At 37.2% G+C, this 19153-nt stretch overlaps 1 protein-coding gene across 1 annotated transcript in view; it reads right to left on the bottom strand.

Moving 5' to 3' along the window:
- The window catches only part of atad2b (ATPase family AAA domain containing 2B), a 76845-nt gene that overhangs the window by 12977 nt on the left and 44715 nt on the right, over positions 1-19153 (bottom strand). Inside the window, exon 25 of the mRNA XM_041253369.1 lies at positions 359-1072. Within this exon, the coding sequence (XP_041109303.1) occupies positions 359-1072 (714 nt within the window). The remainder of the gene's footprint in view (positions 1-358; positions 1073-19153) is intronic.

Here is a 19153-nt window from a genome sequence, read left to right as displayed (position 1 = left end):
TACTAAACCCATTCTTGTCCGATTCAAATAGTAACCCTTCTTCAAAGTGCACATGGCACTTTTTGGGGGTAATTTTGCACCCCTTTCCACCTTCCAGGGGTTGCATAAATATAACATTTTTCACAGCTCTTGCTCACTTACAGCATATATTGTGGAGAGTTTCATGAGAGCAGGGTAGATGTAGAAATAGAGCCTCACTTCTAAAATTTCTGACTTAACCCTTCATATTTTATTTTTTTAGCCAGTAGACACTTTTACCCGTTTCCACCTGTGTGATCCCTATTATTGCTGCTGACAAAGGGTTTGAAGGAAAAAGTAAACCCCAAAGGGATTAAAACATCTCTTCCTTTGACCTTACCTTCCTTCTCATGTTCCACCTCTTTCGTTTCAGACTCAGCGGTGTGAGGTGATGCTGTGTTCTCCTCTGGAGTTGGGGCAAACATCCCCTCTTTCCTCTGGTCTGGGCTTTCAGAGGCATAACGATCCTCCTGGGTAGTCAAGCTATCCCCTGTGGGTTTGCATGCCTGAGTCGTGTCTCCCTGGGTCAGGGCCTCCTTGTCTTCAGCACTCTTACGACTGGCTTCACTGTCCAAACTATCCAGGGAGTCATCGCCGTTTATGCAGTCCTGCTCCTTTGGAGGGGCAGGGCTGGAAACAAGCGGCGCCTCGCTCAGTTTTGTTTCCTTAGCTGGGCTTTCTGCCTTGGTGCTTGGCAACACTGGCTCAATGGAGCTTTCCTCCTCCTCCTCCTCCTCCTCCTCCATGGAAGGCAGGTGGCCATTCTGCTGCAGGGCAGTTCCGTTTTCAGGAGGAAGCTCCTGCTCCGTCCTCATGGCATCACAGGAGGACTCGTCACGGGTGAGCGAGTGGTCAGGAGGCTCCTCTCCCACAGTGTCATCCAGGCAGTCAGTGCTGGCATCCAATTCCCCAAACTCGGCCAGCTCGCTGTCCTCTCCCCCCATCTCCTCCTCGTCATCATCCTCCTCCTCCTCCTTCTTTAGGTAATGCTTCCTCCTCCGGATGATGCCCCGGCCCCACTGAGGCCGCCGCCTTGCCTTTCGCTTGATGTGAGCTGTGAACAACAACAACAACAACCTTTGTGTTACACTTCCATAGGCACACCTCTTTACATGATGTTCCCACTATCTTCTGACTCAATCACCTTGGGAATCATCCTCTCCCTCAGGAGCAAAGGCTGTGTACTGTACTGTAAATGGTGCAATTGCACAATTAATCATAAGAGGAAGATGAGCCAGTAGATCTCTGGGTTAAAAATTACACCTCAGACTTTAACACCAACAAGTTCCTTTATTACAGCCTTGAAACCCAGGACTTACCCCTTTACCTACAATACCTCCAGTATGTCAGCATTAGAGAGAAATCTAAATTTCCACTATAGCACAAGCCATGTCAAAAAAAACACCAAAAGCATGCACTCAAACAAATAAATACAGAATGCTTTGCAATCAAGACATTGGAGATGTTGATTTATAATAGACTGATAATGTAAATAATGGCTATAAAGAAAAGGGTCAAAGCTAGTTGTTTCACATCTCCAATTAAAAAAAGGGGTCCATTCTGATGTGTGTTTCACAAAACAGCCTGGACACAATTGATATCGGAGGCACGTATTTTTTGCATGTATTACATCCATTCTTTTCAATGGATTGGTGGTGCATTCACTAGAATAGGGATGATAATTACAGTTTTGTTTTTTTTAGAAATAAATACTGAAAATCAATTGCTGTGAATTATTTAAAAATAAGCACACACTTGTCCTGTGAACTGAGGTTGTTTTGTTTTTAAAATGGACAGCACTGTAAGCTTCAACACAAAGTTCTGCCAATCCTCAAGCCTTACCCGAAGCACAAGCCCTGCTAGTCAGTCAGTCTGGCAAAGCACATGCCAGTCATGTGATACAGACTTGTATCTCATAACTGTACCTACACCAAGAATGAACTCTGGGCCCCAGAGGTAAGGTGATGAACGAGCAACCATTAAACAAAAGTGAAGAAGCAGCATTGAAACATGAATCCAAGTCAAGCAGTGGGATCTGAAACTTCATGCGACAGATGGGCATTGTGTAGAGCTTAATTTACATTGCAAAACAAATCTGCTGGAGAGCTGGTGGACTGCCGAGACTCAGTTGAAATGTTTTTGCTTAAATGCTGTAACATTCTCAAATAAGATAATGTCAAAAGGAGCTACATTCAGCAACAACACTACAGTTTTAATGCTCTTAAGAGTGCTTTCTTGTTTTTTTTGTTTTGTTTTTAAGTAAAATGATTGTTATACTTAAATGATCAAGGAGTATTTCACACACACTGTAAATAGTCTAAATATTTTATGACCAGCTAGCTGGATCATTCTACAAAAAGTGCACATTTTAATGTCCCTGGGCCATATTTTGGATACATCATAAAATAAAATTACAAAACCAAAGTCCATTGTAAAGTACCATGCTAACTGAATTATTTTACTTTGAAACAACATAAAACAAAGTGAGTCAGGAAATGCATATACCAAGTGCTGCTCATTTGTTCAGGTCATTATGTGATGCTGCTACACCCACACCTCATGATATTGCCCCTCGCTATACTGCAGATTCAGATATATCGCAGTTCTGGAGTTAGCTCCCAATTTTTACTGTCTGAGTATGTCTTATACATAGGCAATATGTATAAGAGCTGCAATATACATAGGCACTTAATTACTGTTCGTTTTATTTCAAAACAACTAAAAACAAAGCATTAATATTATACTGTTATTATATACCCACTTATTGCACAATAACACAAAGCAAATGAAATATCTACTTGCTGAAGCGGTTTTTATTTTAGCCAACGCACTAGCAAAAGCTACAAGGCAGTGACATCAGCTCCCTAGCAACAGGACTCCTATGTTGTTAGGAATGGACTCTTTCAATGCAGCAGGTTTGTGCATCTGAGAAAGGAGAGGAAGACTCATGAAATTAATCCGAGACTGAAGTTGATGAGAAGCAATTACCCTCTGCTGTACGAATTAAAAGTGTGCTGCTTTTTATATGAAAAAACGAGAAAAAAACAGGTTGTGTAGAGGATTTATATTGGACCCTGACACCCCTGATAAAACGAGGGAGTGGTTGTACCTACTTATTTGTTAACCTATTTCTTTTTCGATGGACCTCTCGCTATATTGCGGCCCTCGATGTACAGCGGATTTATATTGGGCCCCGACACGCGCGATATATCGAGTGGGTGGTGTACAACTATAAAGTTGTTTTACGTGGAAAATATAATATTTAAAATCAACAGATTTATTTGGCTCAATCGTGTTGACATGTTGTGGTATTTGTATGAGGACATGCTGTGCATAATTCCACCACCAAAATCTGTGACTGCTCTTCATGTGGAGATCTGTAAAGCAATGTGGTCCAAAATAGCTGAAGTGTGAAGTACATCATTGATTTGTATACTAGCACCCAGTATTCCACAACTGTAGGAGCCTTTACACACGCTAAGCACATACAACTTCCACACCATTTCCCAATACTCCTTAGTACCTTTGGTTCACACTGTATGTAATGAATGAAACACTCTACAAGGCACATATTCCAATTTTTGTGGCATCGTAATACTTCTTCGTATCATTCAGTATTTCTGACTTCTGTTTATGTTCAGAAGTTTAAATGTGTTCTTCAGATCAGGTCAAATGCATTTAAATGCAAATGACTTCATGTTTTTGAAATTCTGAATTTGCAAATGCAAATGTAATGCATTTACCACCAAAATTAAATACAAATGCAAACATGTGACTTATTAAACTAAATGCATATCAAATACTCTTCCATACAACATACATTAATTGATTAGTCTACATAAACATGAGTATAATTTATGTTTTATTATCATTAATTTGGCAGAGGCCTTTATCCAAGATGACATACATTGGGCCATATTCATAAAACTTTAACATCATTAAAATTTACTATCCCTTTTTAAAAGATGAAAAACAAACACCCAATGGTACAAAATAAAAAAGAAACATTTAATTTGCTTTTGTCAAATCTTAGATTACTACAAATAATATTTTCTTCATTAAGAAAAGCAGGTGTTAAGTTAGCGCGATGGTAAAAATTTCATGAATGTGGCCAACAATGGCTAATCATTCAATGTCTGTGTGTATATTTAAAATGCATTTGGTATAATAAGTTACATATTTGCATTAGCAATCCAAATTGTAGTTCAGAATTTGCAAATACAAAGTCAAATGTAAGTAATTCAGCAGTATGCATTTAAATGACCCCAAGTCTGAGTATGTTTTACATTGTTTACTATGTTTAAAAAATTACTAAAATAAGGATTTTACTGATTCCAGTCAATACTCTTACCACTGTCAACTTCGTTACTCACGTCAACTCTGTTACCTGTGAATTTGTCTAAAATGTATTAAATTAGCTGAGAAACATAGCTTGATTTTATTAAAAAAACAAAAGCAAACCAAATTATACTATTCCTTCAAATTGTAAAAATGAACCATACCTAAGACTTCTAAATAACATTAGTAAGACCTCTACTGTCTTAATGTATTTTAAAGTTATTTTCTAAACAACAACTTTTTTAAAAATAAGGGACACATGAACTGCTATATAACCATTAATTAGATTCTTAATTGTGTAAGCACTTTGCTGAACACTATGCTACTTGTCAGTAACAGAGTTGACCAAAAATAGTTTACTTGTTGATTGTTGTCAGAAATCTGTTTTGCTGCTAAGCTCTGCAAAGAGCAGTTTCTAACTATTTTAAAGTTTATATTTCGAATAAAAAAATAATTAAAAAATGACTTTCATTTTTCGCAGGTTGCGATATGTACTGTAACGGTAGAATGACCCAGTTATTTAAAATTGAAATAAAAAGCAATATTGGTGGGTTAAAATAAATTTGTATAAACTTCATGACAATTTTTTTTGCTTTCTACCATTTTCAGAACTCTTTTTACATCAAAGTCCTTACATCTATAATGCTTTTCAGTATTACGTACCAACTCATGGAAACGTTGAGAGGTTTTAAAAAGTGTAACTTTTCAGTATGATGGATGTTATATTTTGTGGACGTAGAGCCACCTGTGATAATGAGACAGTTACAATGTTCTTAATTAGTTTCATCACACAGCAACAAATACAAAAAGCAAATACAAGGTCAAATGTAAGTAATTCAGCAACCTAGGTCTCCTGGAACCAGGTTTTAAGCCACTGTTCCTGAAAAAGTGGCTTGTGTTCCCTCAGATTTCGTGCTACAGCACATCTTCACACTGGATAAAATTATCCTGTGAAAACACTCACTTCTCTTAATTAACTTATCTGCCGTTGTTTTGGTTTTGGTGGCATAAAACGAAAGGTGTTAATGAATCCTGCGATGCAAATATCCCCGTTACCTAGTAGAACACACAATGTACTGCAGGGAGAGGGGAATTCAAAGAAATGCTAATATGAGCACATTCCAGCTCTATTGCTTTAACAGGATGGTATAAAGTAGTGTGCTCAGTGGGAACTCCAGATAAATATGTGAACCAGTTCCAGCACAAACACAAAAGGGGCCTGTGACGGGGGTCCAACGGGTCCTCCCGATCACTGGTGGCGTTGCATAAAACGGGACGAGACCGGCGAAAATGCGAAGGTCGAACCGTCCAGGAATTCCAGAAAGATCACTCGCTCCTTCCGAACGCGGAAGTCCGTTACTACGTACGCCGATTGGGTACAGCGGCAACCAGGGCCAAGGCTAAGGGCGGGGTCGAACAGTATTTAAAGGACGGTACGATCTGAGCTCGCTTGCTCAGTCCTGGGGAACAGCGAAAGGAGATGTGTTGCTAAACTGGTTATTGTGTATAAAAGTGTGTTGTATTGCAGAGACAGGAGATGGCATTTCGAATTGGTATCTGGAAGAACGTCTGGGACCTCGTCACTAAAATCCAACCCAGGACCGAGAGCCCCCTAGAGGTCAGCGCGGGAGCGCCAGTGGAACTTATCTATTTTTTTAATCTTATTGTGTCCGGGACTTTGTTAGTTGTACCTTTTTATTTTCTCCTCTTCCTTTATCATTGTTGATATTGGTGGGGGAATTTATTTTGACTATTTTTATTTCATTACTTTTGTTCTATTTTTTTTTTTTATTGAAATACTGGTCGGTGGCCATATACGGCCAGACAAATAAAATCCCTGCTGTGGGGAAAACTAATCAAGCCTCCTGTGTACTTTTTGCCAGTCCCATCATCACCACCATTTGACTCAGCCCACTAACCTCCTAAAAGGTATTAAAAGGTACTGTTATGCAAAGAGCTGACCCATGTGCTCAACTGTGCCGTGCTGAAGGCCTAGAGCAGTTATCTGTTAGAAAATAGGTAGAAGCAAAAGCTTACTTTGAAATTTGAAATAGGCATGACTGATTAGGCCGCAACCCTCACCAGGAGAAGCATAATGATAATGGATGGATGGATGGATGACTGATTAGTTAGTGCAGTGCCTGTATCCCAGACTGAACCCTGTGTCACAACCCAGAAAATAACTACCATACTAACAGGGCCCACTTCCTTAACATGTAGATCACACTTCATAAACAGTCACTCCTCAAGTTACATGCCCCCAACCTGATGCTTCCATACACAGTATGTCTGATAAAGAAAACCAATATGTAGAGAAGGTACTAGGTGTTGCAAATCACCCATACATGTCCCACTGCTAGGCAATCTGCGTCTGAGGCAACAAGAGAAACAGAACCTTCCCAGTGAAGATTAAAAAACACTCTCTACAATGTTCATCAGGAAAGGACCATAGAAAGTAATTAAAAGTACAAGTTATGTAGTAAGCATTGATAGCACGCTAATGTCAAGAGGACAGATCACCTGCTGAGTTCAGACAGCAATCAGAAGTCTCATTATCAAAATGAAATCCTTGTATGACATGCAATGTCAGTCAGGGACAGCCAATTCTGATATCTCTGATCCCATGAGAACTATTTATATGCCTGACTAATGAAAAAGTTAAGTCCCAGTAGGACTGTAGACAGCTTCTCTTAATTATGTGTTTTTGCATACACTCCCATGCTTGGAAATCTTTCTTTATCTAAATCTGATTTGTTACCAGGTACAAATGTGTACTATTCCAAAAGCCCTCAAATACAACGGAAAATATGCACATGGATAATATGCATTCAGAACACTTAAATAAAAAAAGCAAGAAGCAAAAAATGTAGTCTTCAAATAAAACAAAAAAAGTTCATTTGCTGGCAATAGAATGTTTTACACATACACTATATATATATATAGCAAATGTACTTTTTCATTTTATTTGAAGACTACATTTTTTGCTTCTTGCTTTTATTATATATATATATATATATATATATATATATATATATATATATATATATATATATATATATATTTTATTTTACAGTAGCAGCTGGTGAACTTTGAGAGGGGTGGGGCATCGGAGGACCAACTCTTATTTTATCCCCCAACCATAACCCCTGTACTTCACCTCTCCCTCATACACATAACATTGCATACTACTTACACATTATTACTGTATTTAACTGCTTGTCAGTTATCTTCCCTGTGATTGCTACTGACTGTGCATTACATTACTGAAACACAAGCCTGCAATATAAAATGACCAAGCACTAGGCTACTGATTTCTGTATATTCAAATAAACAGACCAGCAGAAGGTAGTAGGCTTTGTAAATAACTAGCATTTGATATAAATACAGTATGCTTAAGTATTACTTTAGTGCTGAGGGAAAACAAATGTAGGGTACCAGGTTTAATCAGACAAAAGATAACGAATCTAACAGGGTTATGTTATTTTACTTTTTTTCTGCAGGATGATACTGTAGTTATGACATTAAAACATGTTTCACCTATTTTAAAAGTGGCTTGATTGTTTACAGTATCATACTGTAGTCATGACCGCTATACACTTTCGCTATACACTGAAAACTTGCATTGCTTCTACAGAAATCACTGCTGCGCATGAGCGCCAGGGGCGAAAGGCTTCAGCACCTCAGAACCAATTTGAAACACAGGCTTCTGATCTGTTCCGTCCACCTCATTACTGCATGCGGCAGGGGTGACAAATATGCGCTGTAATGCAGGTAAAAATTATTGTAATGTTAATAATAGTAGCTACAGTTTAATTTAGATCATTATTACTACTTATTAATTTAAACTGGTGGAGCGGCGCCCTTTGCGCCCGTATACATGCACTTAGCTTAAACTCTCAGTCGCTCCGTTGAGTACGTGCTCCAACTGCTGGTCATAAACACTGTCAAATGCGAATCAGCTAATTGTTCCTGTTCCACCCAGTAACTGCAGCCATCTCTCTAATTGGACAGTTCAATACAACTTAATAATAATAACAATAATAATTATTTGTTGTTATTATATCATTAATACTAGCCTTTTGTCAATGGGGTTTCTGTTCACAACTAGTTACCCAAAGAGAGTACAATTTTTGTTTTTTACGCTGATGTTACAACGGGTTTCACTCTATTGTAACAAGGCGAGATGTAGGTTAATTAACGTCGTATATAGATAGCCTCAAGTATATATATATATTATATATATATCTATTCTTAGTCTTGCTGTGTGGAGGATGGTGCTTATATATATATATATATATATATATATATATATCTTAGATTCTTATCTGGCTGTTGTAGATGGTACTACGCAAGTGTCAGTGGGGTTACTGCCTGTCACTCAGAACAGGAATTAAATAACAACAGGGAGCGATTCGGACAATGCCCTAAAAGAAAAGCAAACAATTATTTTATTACAGATTTAAAAGTTCCACATTTGCGCCCACATCACTTCCAGCCAGCATCTCATGTGCTCTAATATTGCGTCTCGGGCGGTCGTGTAAGATTCTGGGAATCTTACACGACCTGCCTTGATTAAACTTCAGTCATACCCTCCTAGCCTCCTGTAGACTTTTCGGATTGCATTAGGCTATAATCTGATAACTTGTAACCCCTTTCAGGTGGTGTGTGATTATTACTCTATTATGATGACCGTCAGCATTACAGAGCAGATAATAGAGGTTATTGTTGGTCCTCTACAGAGCACACACACACACTTTTATTCTGCCTTCTTATTTTAGTTGTAGTTTTTATCTAGTCAACTAAAATACACAGTTTACTAAGAGTTTTAGTTTAAAATGTTTTTTTGTTATTTTTATTATTATTTTCAACCATAGAATACAAACCGTGTGAACCCCTCCTGGGCTTCCTTCATACCATCAGCTGCAACAAGCAAAACTGTTTATTATCATAAGGGCTCAAAAGTCTCCCATTCATCTTCAAGAACACACTGCGCTCCAAAGTCGTTCTCTTCCTGATGTCACTGGAATTTCCCTATTGTCAGATCACGTCTTTCACACTCATTAACAAAAAAAAGACTATCCAACTTTAACTTATACTCGAGAGTTTAAACTAATTGCAATCGATCGGTTGGAAATGGGGGAGAAGTGTTCAGAAATACTGATGGACTCCAGTGGTTTGAAATACAAGAGGTGGACTACAATAATTAATTCTGAACTGTAAGTCTAATTGTTTTTGCAAAGAAAGTCTGACTCACACCAAACAGAAAAAAGTAGCAGGTAGGCTATGTATTTTACTTGCAGCCACAAGTACACTGTAAACAATTCTAAGTAACTTAAAATAATGTAGTTCTGTAAAGTGTGTGCAGTATATATGCCAAACCAGCACCATGATCTATTTTGTGTTAACTGTGTACAGGGTAGGCTACAGGAAAAAAAAAAAGTGCTGAAATAGTTTAGTTTCAATTGTACAGTAATGTGTCCTTTATTTTGCTGTTACCAGTAGTCTATAGGCTAAGGTAAAAAGAAAGTCCGCTAGGTATTCATCTGATTTTACTACTGCACTGTAGAAAACTACTTTTTACATAATGTAATATGTACAGGAAATACAATGTGTTATTGCAGCGCAGTGTTATACATTTAAAACAAATTAAGCATGATCAATCTGCACGTGTGCAAATTTTTTTTTTTTTTTTTTTTTTTTTTTAAAGACCAGACACCTTGTTATTTCAGACAACCTGTCTGTTTTCCCGATGTGTCCGGTTTAGCAAGGGACTACTTACTGTATGCATTTCCATCAGCGATATTTTTGTTTTTGTCATGCCAGCACACTCCTTGGCTCTTGTTAAAGTTGGTAAATAGACCCTTTTCTTTATGCAGTCATCGATGCAGTCATTGAGACTCAACCTTCAGGTTATGGACAACTAATTCTAGAATGAAGTGGTATGGGGTGACTGAATGATGCTGCAGAGGGCAAGCAACAGGGTATGTGTTCAGAGTAAGGAAGATCTCCCCAGGGTGTCAACAGCTAGCCACTATCATTTTAACCCACCAGGAGAATAGAAGATAACACTGGCAGCAAGCTAATGAAACTCCGCATACAAAGGGCAACATGCTGTAAGTGTGACATGCAGACAAGACACAGCCTAAACAAACCCCAAGATTCTTAAGCACTCAATAACTTAAATAATGTCCTTAGCAATGTTCTTGGATCACAAGATAAACACAATATATAGTAGGACAGCCTCCACTGTAACCCTGGAGATAAGGACCCCAATAAAAACAACTTCAACAGCTTCAGTGCTTTACTTTGAAAAAAGTCAGAAAAATTCTTATTCTGAGAATACCAGGGATCTTTTTAATAGCTGGGTGATGGTCTTGTTAATTGTGTTTAAAAAAAAAAAAAACAGGTTGGGGCAGGAGAAATGGCCTGATTGAGTATTACAGGTTTCCCTATTGGACGTCCTCAGCAAAGATTCAGTTTAGAAACCAAAGCCCTGAGCTCAAGTCCCTCAATCTTTTGCTATCATAGTGAGAAAGTGATGCTGACACAGCGGCAAGCTGGAACGTGCATAGTGCAGATGTTACTCCTGTTTAACTAAACATAGTGCATCACTGCAACATCATTATCCCACATTGACTTTGAACATTTTCAAGTCCAGCTTAAGTCTGCCTGTCTGCAAGAAACCTAATTTTAAATGAGCATGTTCCGAAAACAATAAAATTATAAACGATGCATGCAAGAAGCCATCGGATACCAATGAATGGAAAAAGGAAAGCATGACATTTTGATGATTAGAAAATTAGGAATTAGTTAGTTTATATTGTGTATGGAGAAATTTAAAAAGGGCACACCCTGCACTACTGGTTTAACAACTGTGCCATACCCTTTTCCGGTAAATCCATCAAAATGCAACATTAAGCAAATAAACTGACATGTTCAATGTACATCCCCTCTGTTTTGATTTTTTTTTTTCTGTGCAAAACACAAACTATTTAATTAGTTATACTACGGTACCTTTTCCAACAAAGTGCTGAAAGATAAATGAATAATGTCTGGAGAGAATGAAGCAAAATAACAAAAAAAAAAGTTACAATATTAACAAACCATAAAAATGCAATATATTATATATTACCCAGCTGCTGCTGCTTATTATTATTTAAAGTGTACATAGGGACCATTTTATTTTGTGTTACATGTTCCCATGTGTTGCTACTGTATACATAAGGTTTGTGTATTGTTTTATTTGTATTTATTTTTTTTACATTTTTTGACCACGTTTAACTTTTAAATTGCATTCCCTGCTTCAAGATGGCTTCCCATGTACCTGCAGGGACCGCTCAGAACTACATTTCCCATCATCTTCCTGCTTACATATGTAATTTACCATTGAGCAGGAGGATGATGGGAATGGAAATGTAGTTCTGAGAGGTCCACGCAGGTACATGGGAAGCCATCTTGACGCAGGGAATTGTTTTCATTTGAAAATTCTTTATTCAGGAAAACCATTTTGGGTCTCTGACCTCAGCATAACTGCAAGTGATTCCAGTCAGAGACTGCAGCAAAAGCAAATGATTTTCTACCCAGAACACTCTTCACTGTAGGTGTTCCAAAATATTTAGTACCACTGACATTGCGCGAACTGTACCTACTAGAAAACTCCACTTTGTGCCCCTTTAAAGTTTTTTACATTAAAAAAGTAAAAACAGATATTTTCCGTTGTTTTAACAGACCACATTTCTTTTTTAAAAATACATTGGTAGCGTGGACGGTTAAATACCGTGGATATTTAATATCTAATTGCGTTAATTGTGTTTTGTGTTATTGTGTGTTTAATGTGATGAGCGGTTGCACAACTATATGTAAATTTACATGTCCTTTCTGTTCCCTCACCATTGTATGTGTTTTGTTCATATTTTGTGTGGTCACCATCTTGTGGCTGGTCAAATCTTGGAGTGGGCTACCCCTGTATTCTCCGTTAAATGCTGGCAGTATCGTAGCCTAGGAGGTAAATCTGAAGCATGATTAGCGCTGGTTAAAACTTGCTGTGGCGGCTCTGTAATGCATATAAACTCTTTTTATTAAGAGTTAATTTGCTGAACTTTACTAATCGTGTGTTTTTATGGTATTTTACTGTAAATGTATGTTTTTTAAATCTCTAAAAAAGAAAGATTACCCCAATGTATGTAAAAACATTAAGTATGACACTATTTTTATACAGTTTTACCATAAAAACAAGTTGTTGTTTTTTTATACAGTATATTACTGGCAACCCAGCTGCCAGTTTTTTTTTTTTTTTTTTTTTTTTTTTTTAAACTGTGTAGTATCTTAGTTAAATCATGGCTATTACCAGATCTGTAGTAAACCACTGTATCATCCGCATACATATGTACTGAACTTTTCTTACAGATTTTGGGTATGCCATTAATAAAAACAGAAAATAAGAGCAGTCCAAGAATTGATCCTAGTGGGACTCCCTGGGATACAGGCATAAGGTCGGATTTCTTTCTTTCATAGACAGTTGCTTAGGTACGTTCCATTAGATATGATTTAAACTAACAATGAAGGACCCGTTAACCCAAGGTTACTTAACTTATTGAGAAGCATTATATGGTCAACTAGGTCAAAAGCCTTAGAGAAGTCAATAAAAATGGCACCAATAAGTTTCTTCTCTCCCATAGCCTGATATATATATATATATATATATATATATATATATATATATATATTATATATTATATTATTATATATATATAAAATTTGTATTTTTATACATACAATATACGTTATACATTTAAAAAAAAATTCAATACACACCTTACGTAAACAGTTGTAGCAACACATGGGTACATGTAGCAATAAAATAAAAGGTCCTTATGTACCCTGTAACATTGCACACTCATTTCTTGTGGATATAAAAGTGAAATAAAATGTTCACTCTGTTTTACTTGTTTGTTTAAAATCAGGTAAACTAGAAATGTTTGGACTTCAAGATCCTTTTAGAACATGGAGAAAGGCTTAAAGGAAGCGCTCCAATGGTAAATTGCCTGACCGCCATAAAAAATAACAGTAATCCTGATTATTCTTTAAGTTTCAAACCACATAACATGTAAGTATTTGAAACAGCAGCATGTCCAAAGCCCTGCTGGACCATTACCAATTCATAATCCATTGATCCTTTACTCAGGTGGCAGCAATCGAGTTTTAAATCTTGCTATTATAAACTGAAGATAATTTAACGTACAGTGTCAAGGACAATCCACAGAGGGGCTCCATTCAATGTCCTCACTCACAAACTGGGTTTTGTTTTTGTCTCTTTCCTCACTCATCAGATAAGAAACCTGTTGTTTGAATGTACTGCTTCCATGCCAGGGGAACATTACAGACCTGTGGCTCCACATCCCAGGTTCTGGAGCTAAGCAGCTTTGTTTCTTGAACAGATCTGCACTATTTGAGTGAAGATTGTGATCTTTCCAGCGTTGCTAAAACAGGCACAGTCAATAAAAAGATTTGTAAAACGAAATTACATTTAAACTCCTCCATATCTAGAATCATCCACACCAGGACACCAGGGATGGAAATAAGACTCCTGTTGCACATTAGTTTCACCCATGCCAGGTTTTACTAAAAGCTTGAATAACCACAGTATATAGGTAACAAGTTCAAGCAAGTCTTATTAAACTCACAGTAAAACCAGGAATGGATCAAACTGCTACGATTTCTATTGCTATAGTCACAGGAAACTGTATCCCATTGATTGAATGCATCACTCAGTCTTCTTCCACTACCCAAATAATGCCCTTCTTAATGTAAGAAGAGACAGACTGAAGGCAGAGGTGAAGACGTACTTGTCATTTAGTGAGCTGGCCCGAAATCACACCACAATATGCATTGCTTCTCAAATGGCGAGATTGATGGTGTCAAATTTAGTAGACAGAATAACACTTCACAAAACCACCACCAAGTTCCCAGCAGTTTGCCATGGACACTGAATAGGGCAGTTCAGGGCAGGTGGGATACATACTCACATGCTGTTCCTGCTCGTTGGATGGTTTCAGTCTCTAGTTTTGCTAATCCAGAACATGTCACAAAAAAAGTAATTAACCTTTTGTAAGAAAGCCCAGAAACCAAAACTAGCCTGTTTAAAAAGGTCCTCAAGAAATTAAGTGGATTAATATTGGAAAACAAAATTAAATTTAGCCCTTATGCAGATTACTTTTTTAGATTACAAAAAAAAACTTAACTAACACTGAAATCAACGATGCCTTGTCACAAGTCTATTTTAAATGATTATTCATTAATCTCGACTTATAAAATTAACAAAGTTAAAACAGAAATAATACCTATTAATACTGACACTGTTCCCAACATAAAGAATTTAAGTGGCAAAGTAAAAAAAGTATTAAGTATCTAGGGTGTCATATATGCTCTCATAAGAAACAGTTATTCAAAAATAATTTCCTTCCATTAATTACTAAATTGAAATCTGACTTGAAAAAATGGTCTGATCTCCCTATTAATATTTGAAGCAGATTCAACCTCTTGGGAAAGTTATTATAGTTAATCTTGAAAGTAATGTTTACAATGTAAACATCTTAAATGGCACAAAATTCTGCTGGGATGAGAAAAAAAAGGAAACTGCACATGCCTTAGCTGCAATATGCATAGACAACTGCACTTAGAATTACTGTTTGTTTTATTTCATACTGTACAACACAAACAAAAATACATAAATAAAAACTAAATATCATACTGTTATCATATATAAATGCACTGCTCAATAACACAAAGCAAATTAAATATCTGCTTGCTCAAGTGTTTTTTATTTTAGCCAACGAGGTGTTCAGCAGCAATGCACTAGCAGAAAATCACAGGGCAGTGACGTCAGCTCCCTAGCAACAAGCCTCCTATGTTTGGAATGGGATTCTTTCAATGCAGTGGGTTTGGGCATATGAGAAAGGAGAGGAAGGCTTAAGCAGCAAATACCCTTTGCAGTATGAATTAAAATGATGTGCTGCTTTTTATAAGGAAAATGAAAAAAAAAAAAAAAGAGGGTTGCGTAGAGGATTTATATTGGACCCTGATGCCCCCAATAAAACGAGGGAGTGGTTGTACAATATTTGTTGGTAGCCTATTTGTTTTTCTATGGGTCTCTCACTATATCGCGGCCCTCGATATATAGCGGATTTATATTGGACCCAGACACTCGCGATGTCGAGCAGGTGGTATATTGTCTTTTGATTCTGTGCATCCAAAGACTTATAATTAAAAGTTTTAAGAATTACTGTTTGATATTCTGCCCTAAACCAGCTGTTTGTCCATCCCAAACTGATGCATTATGTGTTAAATAAAACAGGGAAAAAAATGTCAATCTGATTAATTTTGCCTGTTATTGCAACTGTGATCCCATTCAGTAGACTGATAATTTTAAAAGGGTATTTGAGGTGAAACCTCCAGACAGGGGTACAGTTTTAGGAAAGGTTTGAAAAACACTGATCTAGCAAATGAAGATAAATATCAGGTAGAAGGGCGTTTCACTTTCTCAGCACTGTAGCGGTATTTAACTTCAGCTACTGTACTGTTGCAGATGTTGCTCTGCAGTTTTCACAAAGTAATCAGGCAATATTTGTTAGATTTTTGCTACACAGCCACAGTGAATCTAGCCCCCCTTAAATTAGCAGAAAGTGTGCCGGGAAAGACTAACCTACTGGTGCCTGAAGCCTTTTGCATAGCACAAATGCTACTGCACTTTCATGTAAATTGGGACATGGGCTGTAGCAGAAATGTGGACAGTTTAGAGCACATCCTGTGGCTACTCTTACTACCTACTTTCAGTGCACAAACACCATAAACTGAAATTAAAATAAAAACAATCAGCAAAAGATCACTTTAGACATATTTGTAGCAATAGTCTACAAAACAAAAACACAAGACCTGTAAAAGTTAGAGAGTGCAAAGTAAGCCGACGCATCGTGCGCTGCTTTTTATCTACAAAAGGAATGTGTGATAAAAGCACAATGTATACAGAACAGTCTTGCTTTCTCTCTTTTCAAAGCAATGGCTAACAGTAGCTTATTCATCTCAGAAGTCAAACACATGTTTTAGCATCAAGTGTACACTTCATCCAGTTGGTTTACCAGCATACAATAATAGCACATAGAAAAACAAGTCTCTTGAGAAAAATGCGCCATCTTGTGGCTGCAAAGGGCCTTACCAATTCGAACTGCTCTACTTACTCAATTTCCTGAAATTAAAATGAAGGTAAAGGCGTATGCTAAAACCCCTTTGACCATCCTTTAAGACAACAGCCAATGTTTTTGTTTATGCATCCCGTTAGCATAACAAGTATTTGCTACCTTACCATTCGTCTGGAAACCTCAGTTTTCCAGACTAGTTTCACTTGGTGGTCTATTTAAACTATCGCTAAAATTAAATTCCTGGACACATGAAACTTCCTTTGCTGCAGAGGATTTTAAAGAGTTTCATGTGAGATCTTAATAACTACTGCACACAGAGGTACTCTAGAGTAAAATAAAATCTACAAAACTAAACAACCTACAGAAATATGGTAAGGGGCTTGCAAAAAAAAAAGGAAAAAAATGCCAACATTTGAAAACAGAAATCCTAGCACCTAGTGAGCAAAGCATCAAGCAAACCCTAAACCCTACACATTTTATTAAAATCATACTTTTATGTCTGTGCCCCAGTAAGACCTATTTCTTGACCGTGGCTCAAATTACAGCTTTTCAAATTAAAAACAGGAGACAAGGAGATTCAGCATCACAGTAGAGTATTTACTGTTTATGTACAAGCAAGTATATGCAAGTAGCATCTCTGAACTCAAATACATTTCTTAGTACTGCACACATACACACATATATATGACAAAAATGTACTTAATACTATAACTTAAGTTGAACTAAAATATAGGCATATAAGCTAGTCTTGGCAATTCTCAATTTAGAAACTAAGCAGAAAAGGCATTCAATTTTAGCCAAAAAAAGAGAAGCCTTTTACCACTACAGATTATTATGCTAAGGATACAAAAATGTATACTAAAGAACACAATTCGGTCAGTGATATCAGGTCAATGTTATGACTTCTTCACATATGTAACTTAGTGTAAGTGGCACTCTTGCACTTCATCAGTACAGACTTATTGCATTAAGCTTCATAGCATTTCTTTTCCACACAGACAAGAGCTTCAGCTTCTGTAACAAATAGCTCCTAGCGTTTTCCTGGATAAATTTGGGCGGAACTCTGTGTTAACTTTAAGCACAATGCTGAATATTCGCTCTGTGTTTGCATTACTGTGGGGTACGATCAGTATGGTTAGCATCACCATGACCAACAATGCAAACTTTGGTTGGCCTGTTGCGGGATTCAAGATCCTCCCTATCATGTACCAGGAATCATTTCTGCCCTGTCTGACCAAAGAACGTCTTCTACTTGGTAGCAACAAACTCTTTTAACTTCTTTTAAGAGCTCCTCATGCACTGGCAATTTGCTGGCAATATAAGAACTGGCCTCCGCATAATACTCTCCGACAGAGTTAAAAAAAAAAAAATTATCATATTATATATATATATATATATATATATATATATATATATATATATATATATATATATATATATAAAGTTATTCTTAAGCACAAACCTGGTGTTCACTTGTTTCAGCACCTTCCTTGCTTTGGTGCCACACAAGTCCTGGCACTGTTTCAACTGCTTGTGCCGCTTGCCACTTCTAGATAATAATATGTCTATCAGGAGTTTGTCGACTCTTGCTGGTAATCTTTGAAGCCGACTGAGCTGCAATGTGAATTAAATGATAGGGACAACCCTGTACAGGGGCAGAATTGTTCTCCATTTTTACAAAGGCAGCTACGCCTTTATGTACCCCCAGCATTACAGCTGCATTATCTGCTCTAAACGCAACACAGTTTTTCCATGGTATTTCAAATAACTTCAATACTGTATCCACAGTCTAAAAGAATATTTTCTCCAGTTGCCGATATACCTTCACATGATGGTAAAGCAAACAGCTGCGTTACCGCTTTACCAATTTCTTCACTGAAGTAACGTATTACAACTGGATACAACGGAGTCTCGGTTTCCCTACTGCGTCGGTTGCAATGGCAAAAAAATTACTTTTCAAAACCGAAGCAATTTTACTATCAGGAAAAGCCACTTTCACAAGTGGGCCTATGTGATCTGCAACGGCAACTGGTAAATTGTGCTCTAAAATGAAGTTTGTAAAAAGAGTCTCTGCTTTAAATCACTTCATTTTCAACATCGGTTTAAAAAAAAAACGTCAGATGATCTATTTTCCTGCGCTCCCCGTGTTTCGAGGTTCTGACGTGTTCATCAAGATCATTTATTGCCCCGTGCTTGACACTTAAATCGCACCTGCAGTACTCGCAGTAAGTACTCGTACTTTTTTTTATGAATATATACTTCTTGGTGTAATCTTCTTTGAACCGTTGTGCATTCAGCCAAGGTCTTTGTGTTGCCATGTCCTTTATTAAAATATTAAAAGTTACCGCCGCTATTATTTTACCATTTGCTTGCTGCCGAGGCGCTATTTTCTTTTTGTTTTGTTTTTGTTTAATATATCTTGGCCATCCAATCTCCGATCTTGTTTTTTATTTTCATTGTGTCAAAGCATTTACCACGATGCATGTCCCATTGTAATTGGTCTCGGGTACTTTTTTTTTTTTTTTTAAACCACAAGCCAATCACAGCGCGTGAATCAGATGTAAACACACCCCAATATACAAAAATGGGAACGCCGAAACTCA

The sequence above is a fragment of the Polyodon spathula genome, chromosome 6 (assembly GCF_017654505.1).
Source record: "Polyodon spathula isolate WHYD16114869_AA chromosome 6, ASM1765450v1, whole genome shotgun sequence".
Taxonomy (NCBI): Eukaryota; Metazoa; Chordata; class Actinopteri; order Acipenseriformes; family Polyodontidae; genus Polyodon; species Polyodon spathula.
The sequence above is the reverse complement of the archived record's forward strand: the minus strand, read 5'-3'. Positions and strand labels throughout refer to the sequence as shown.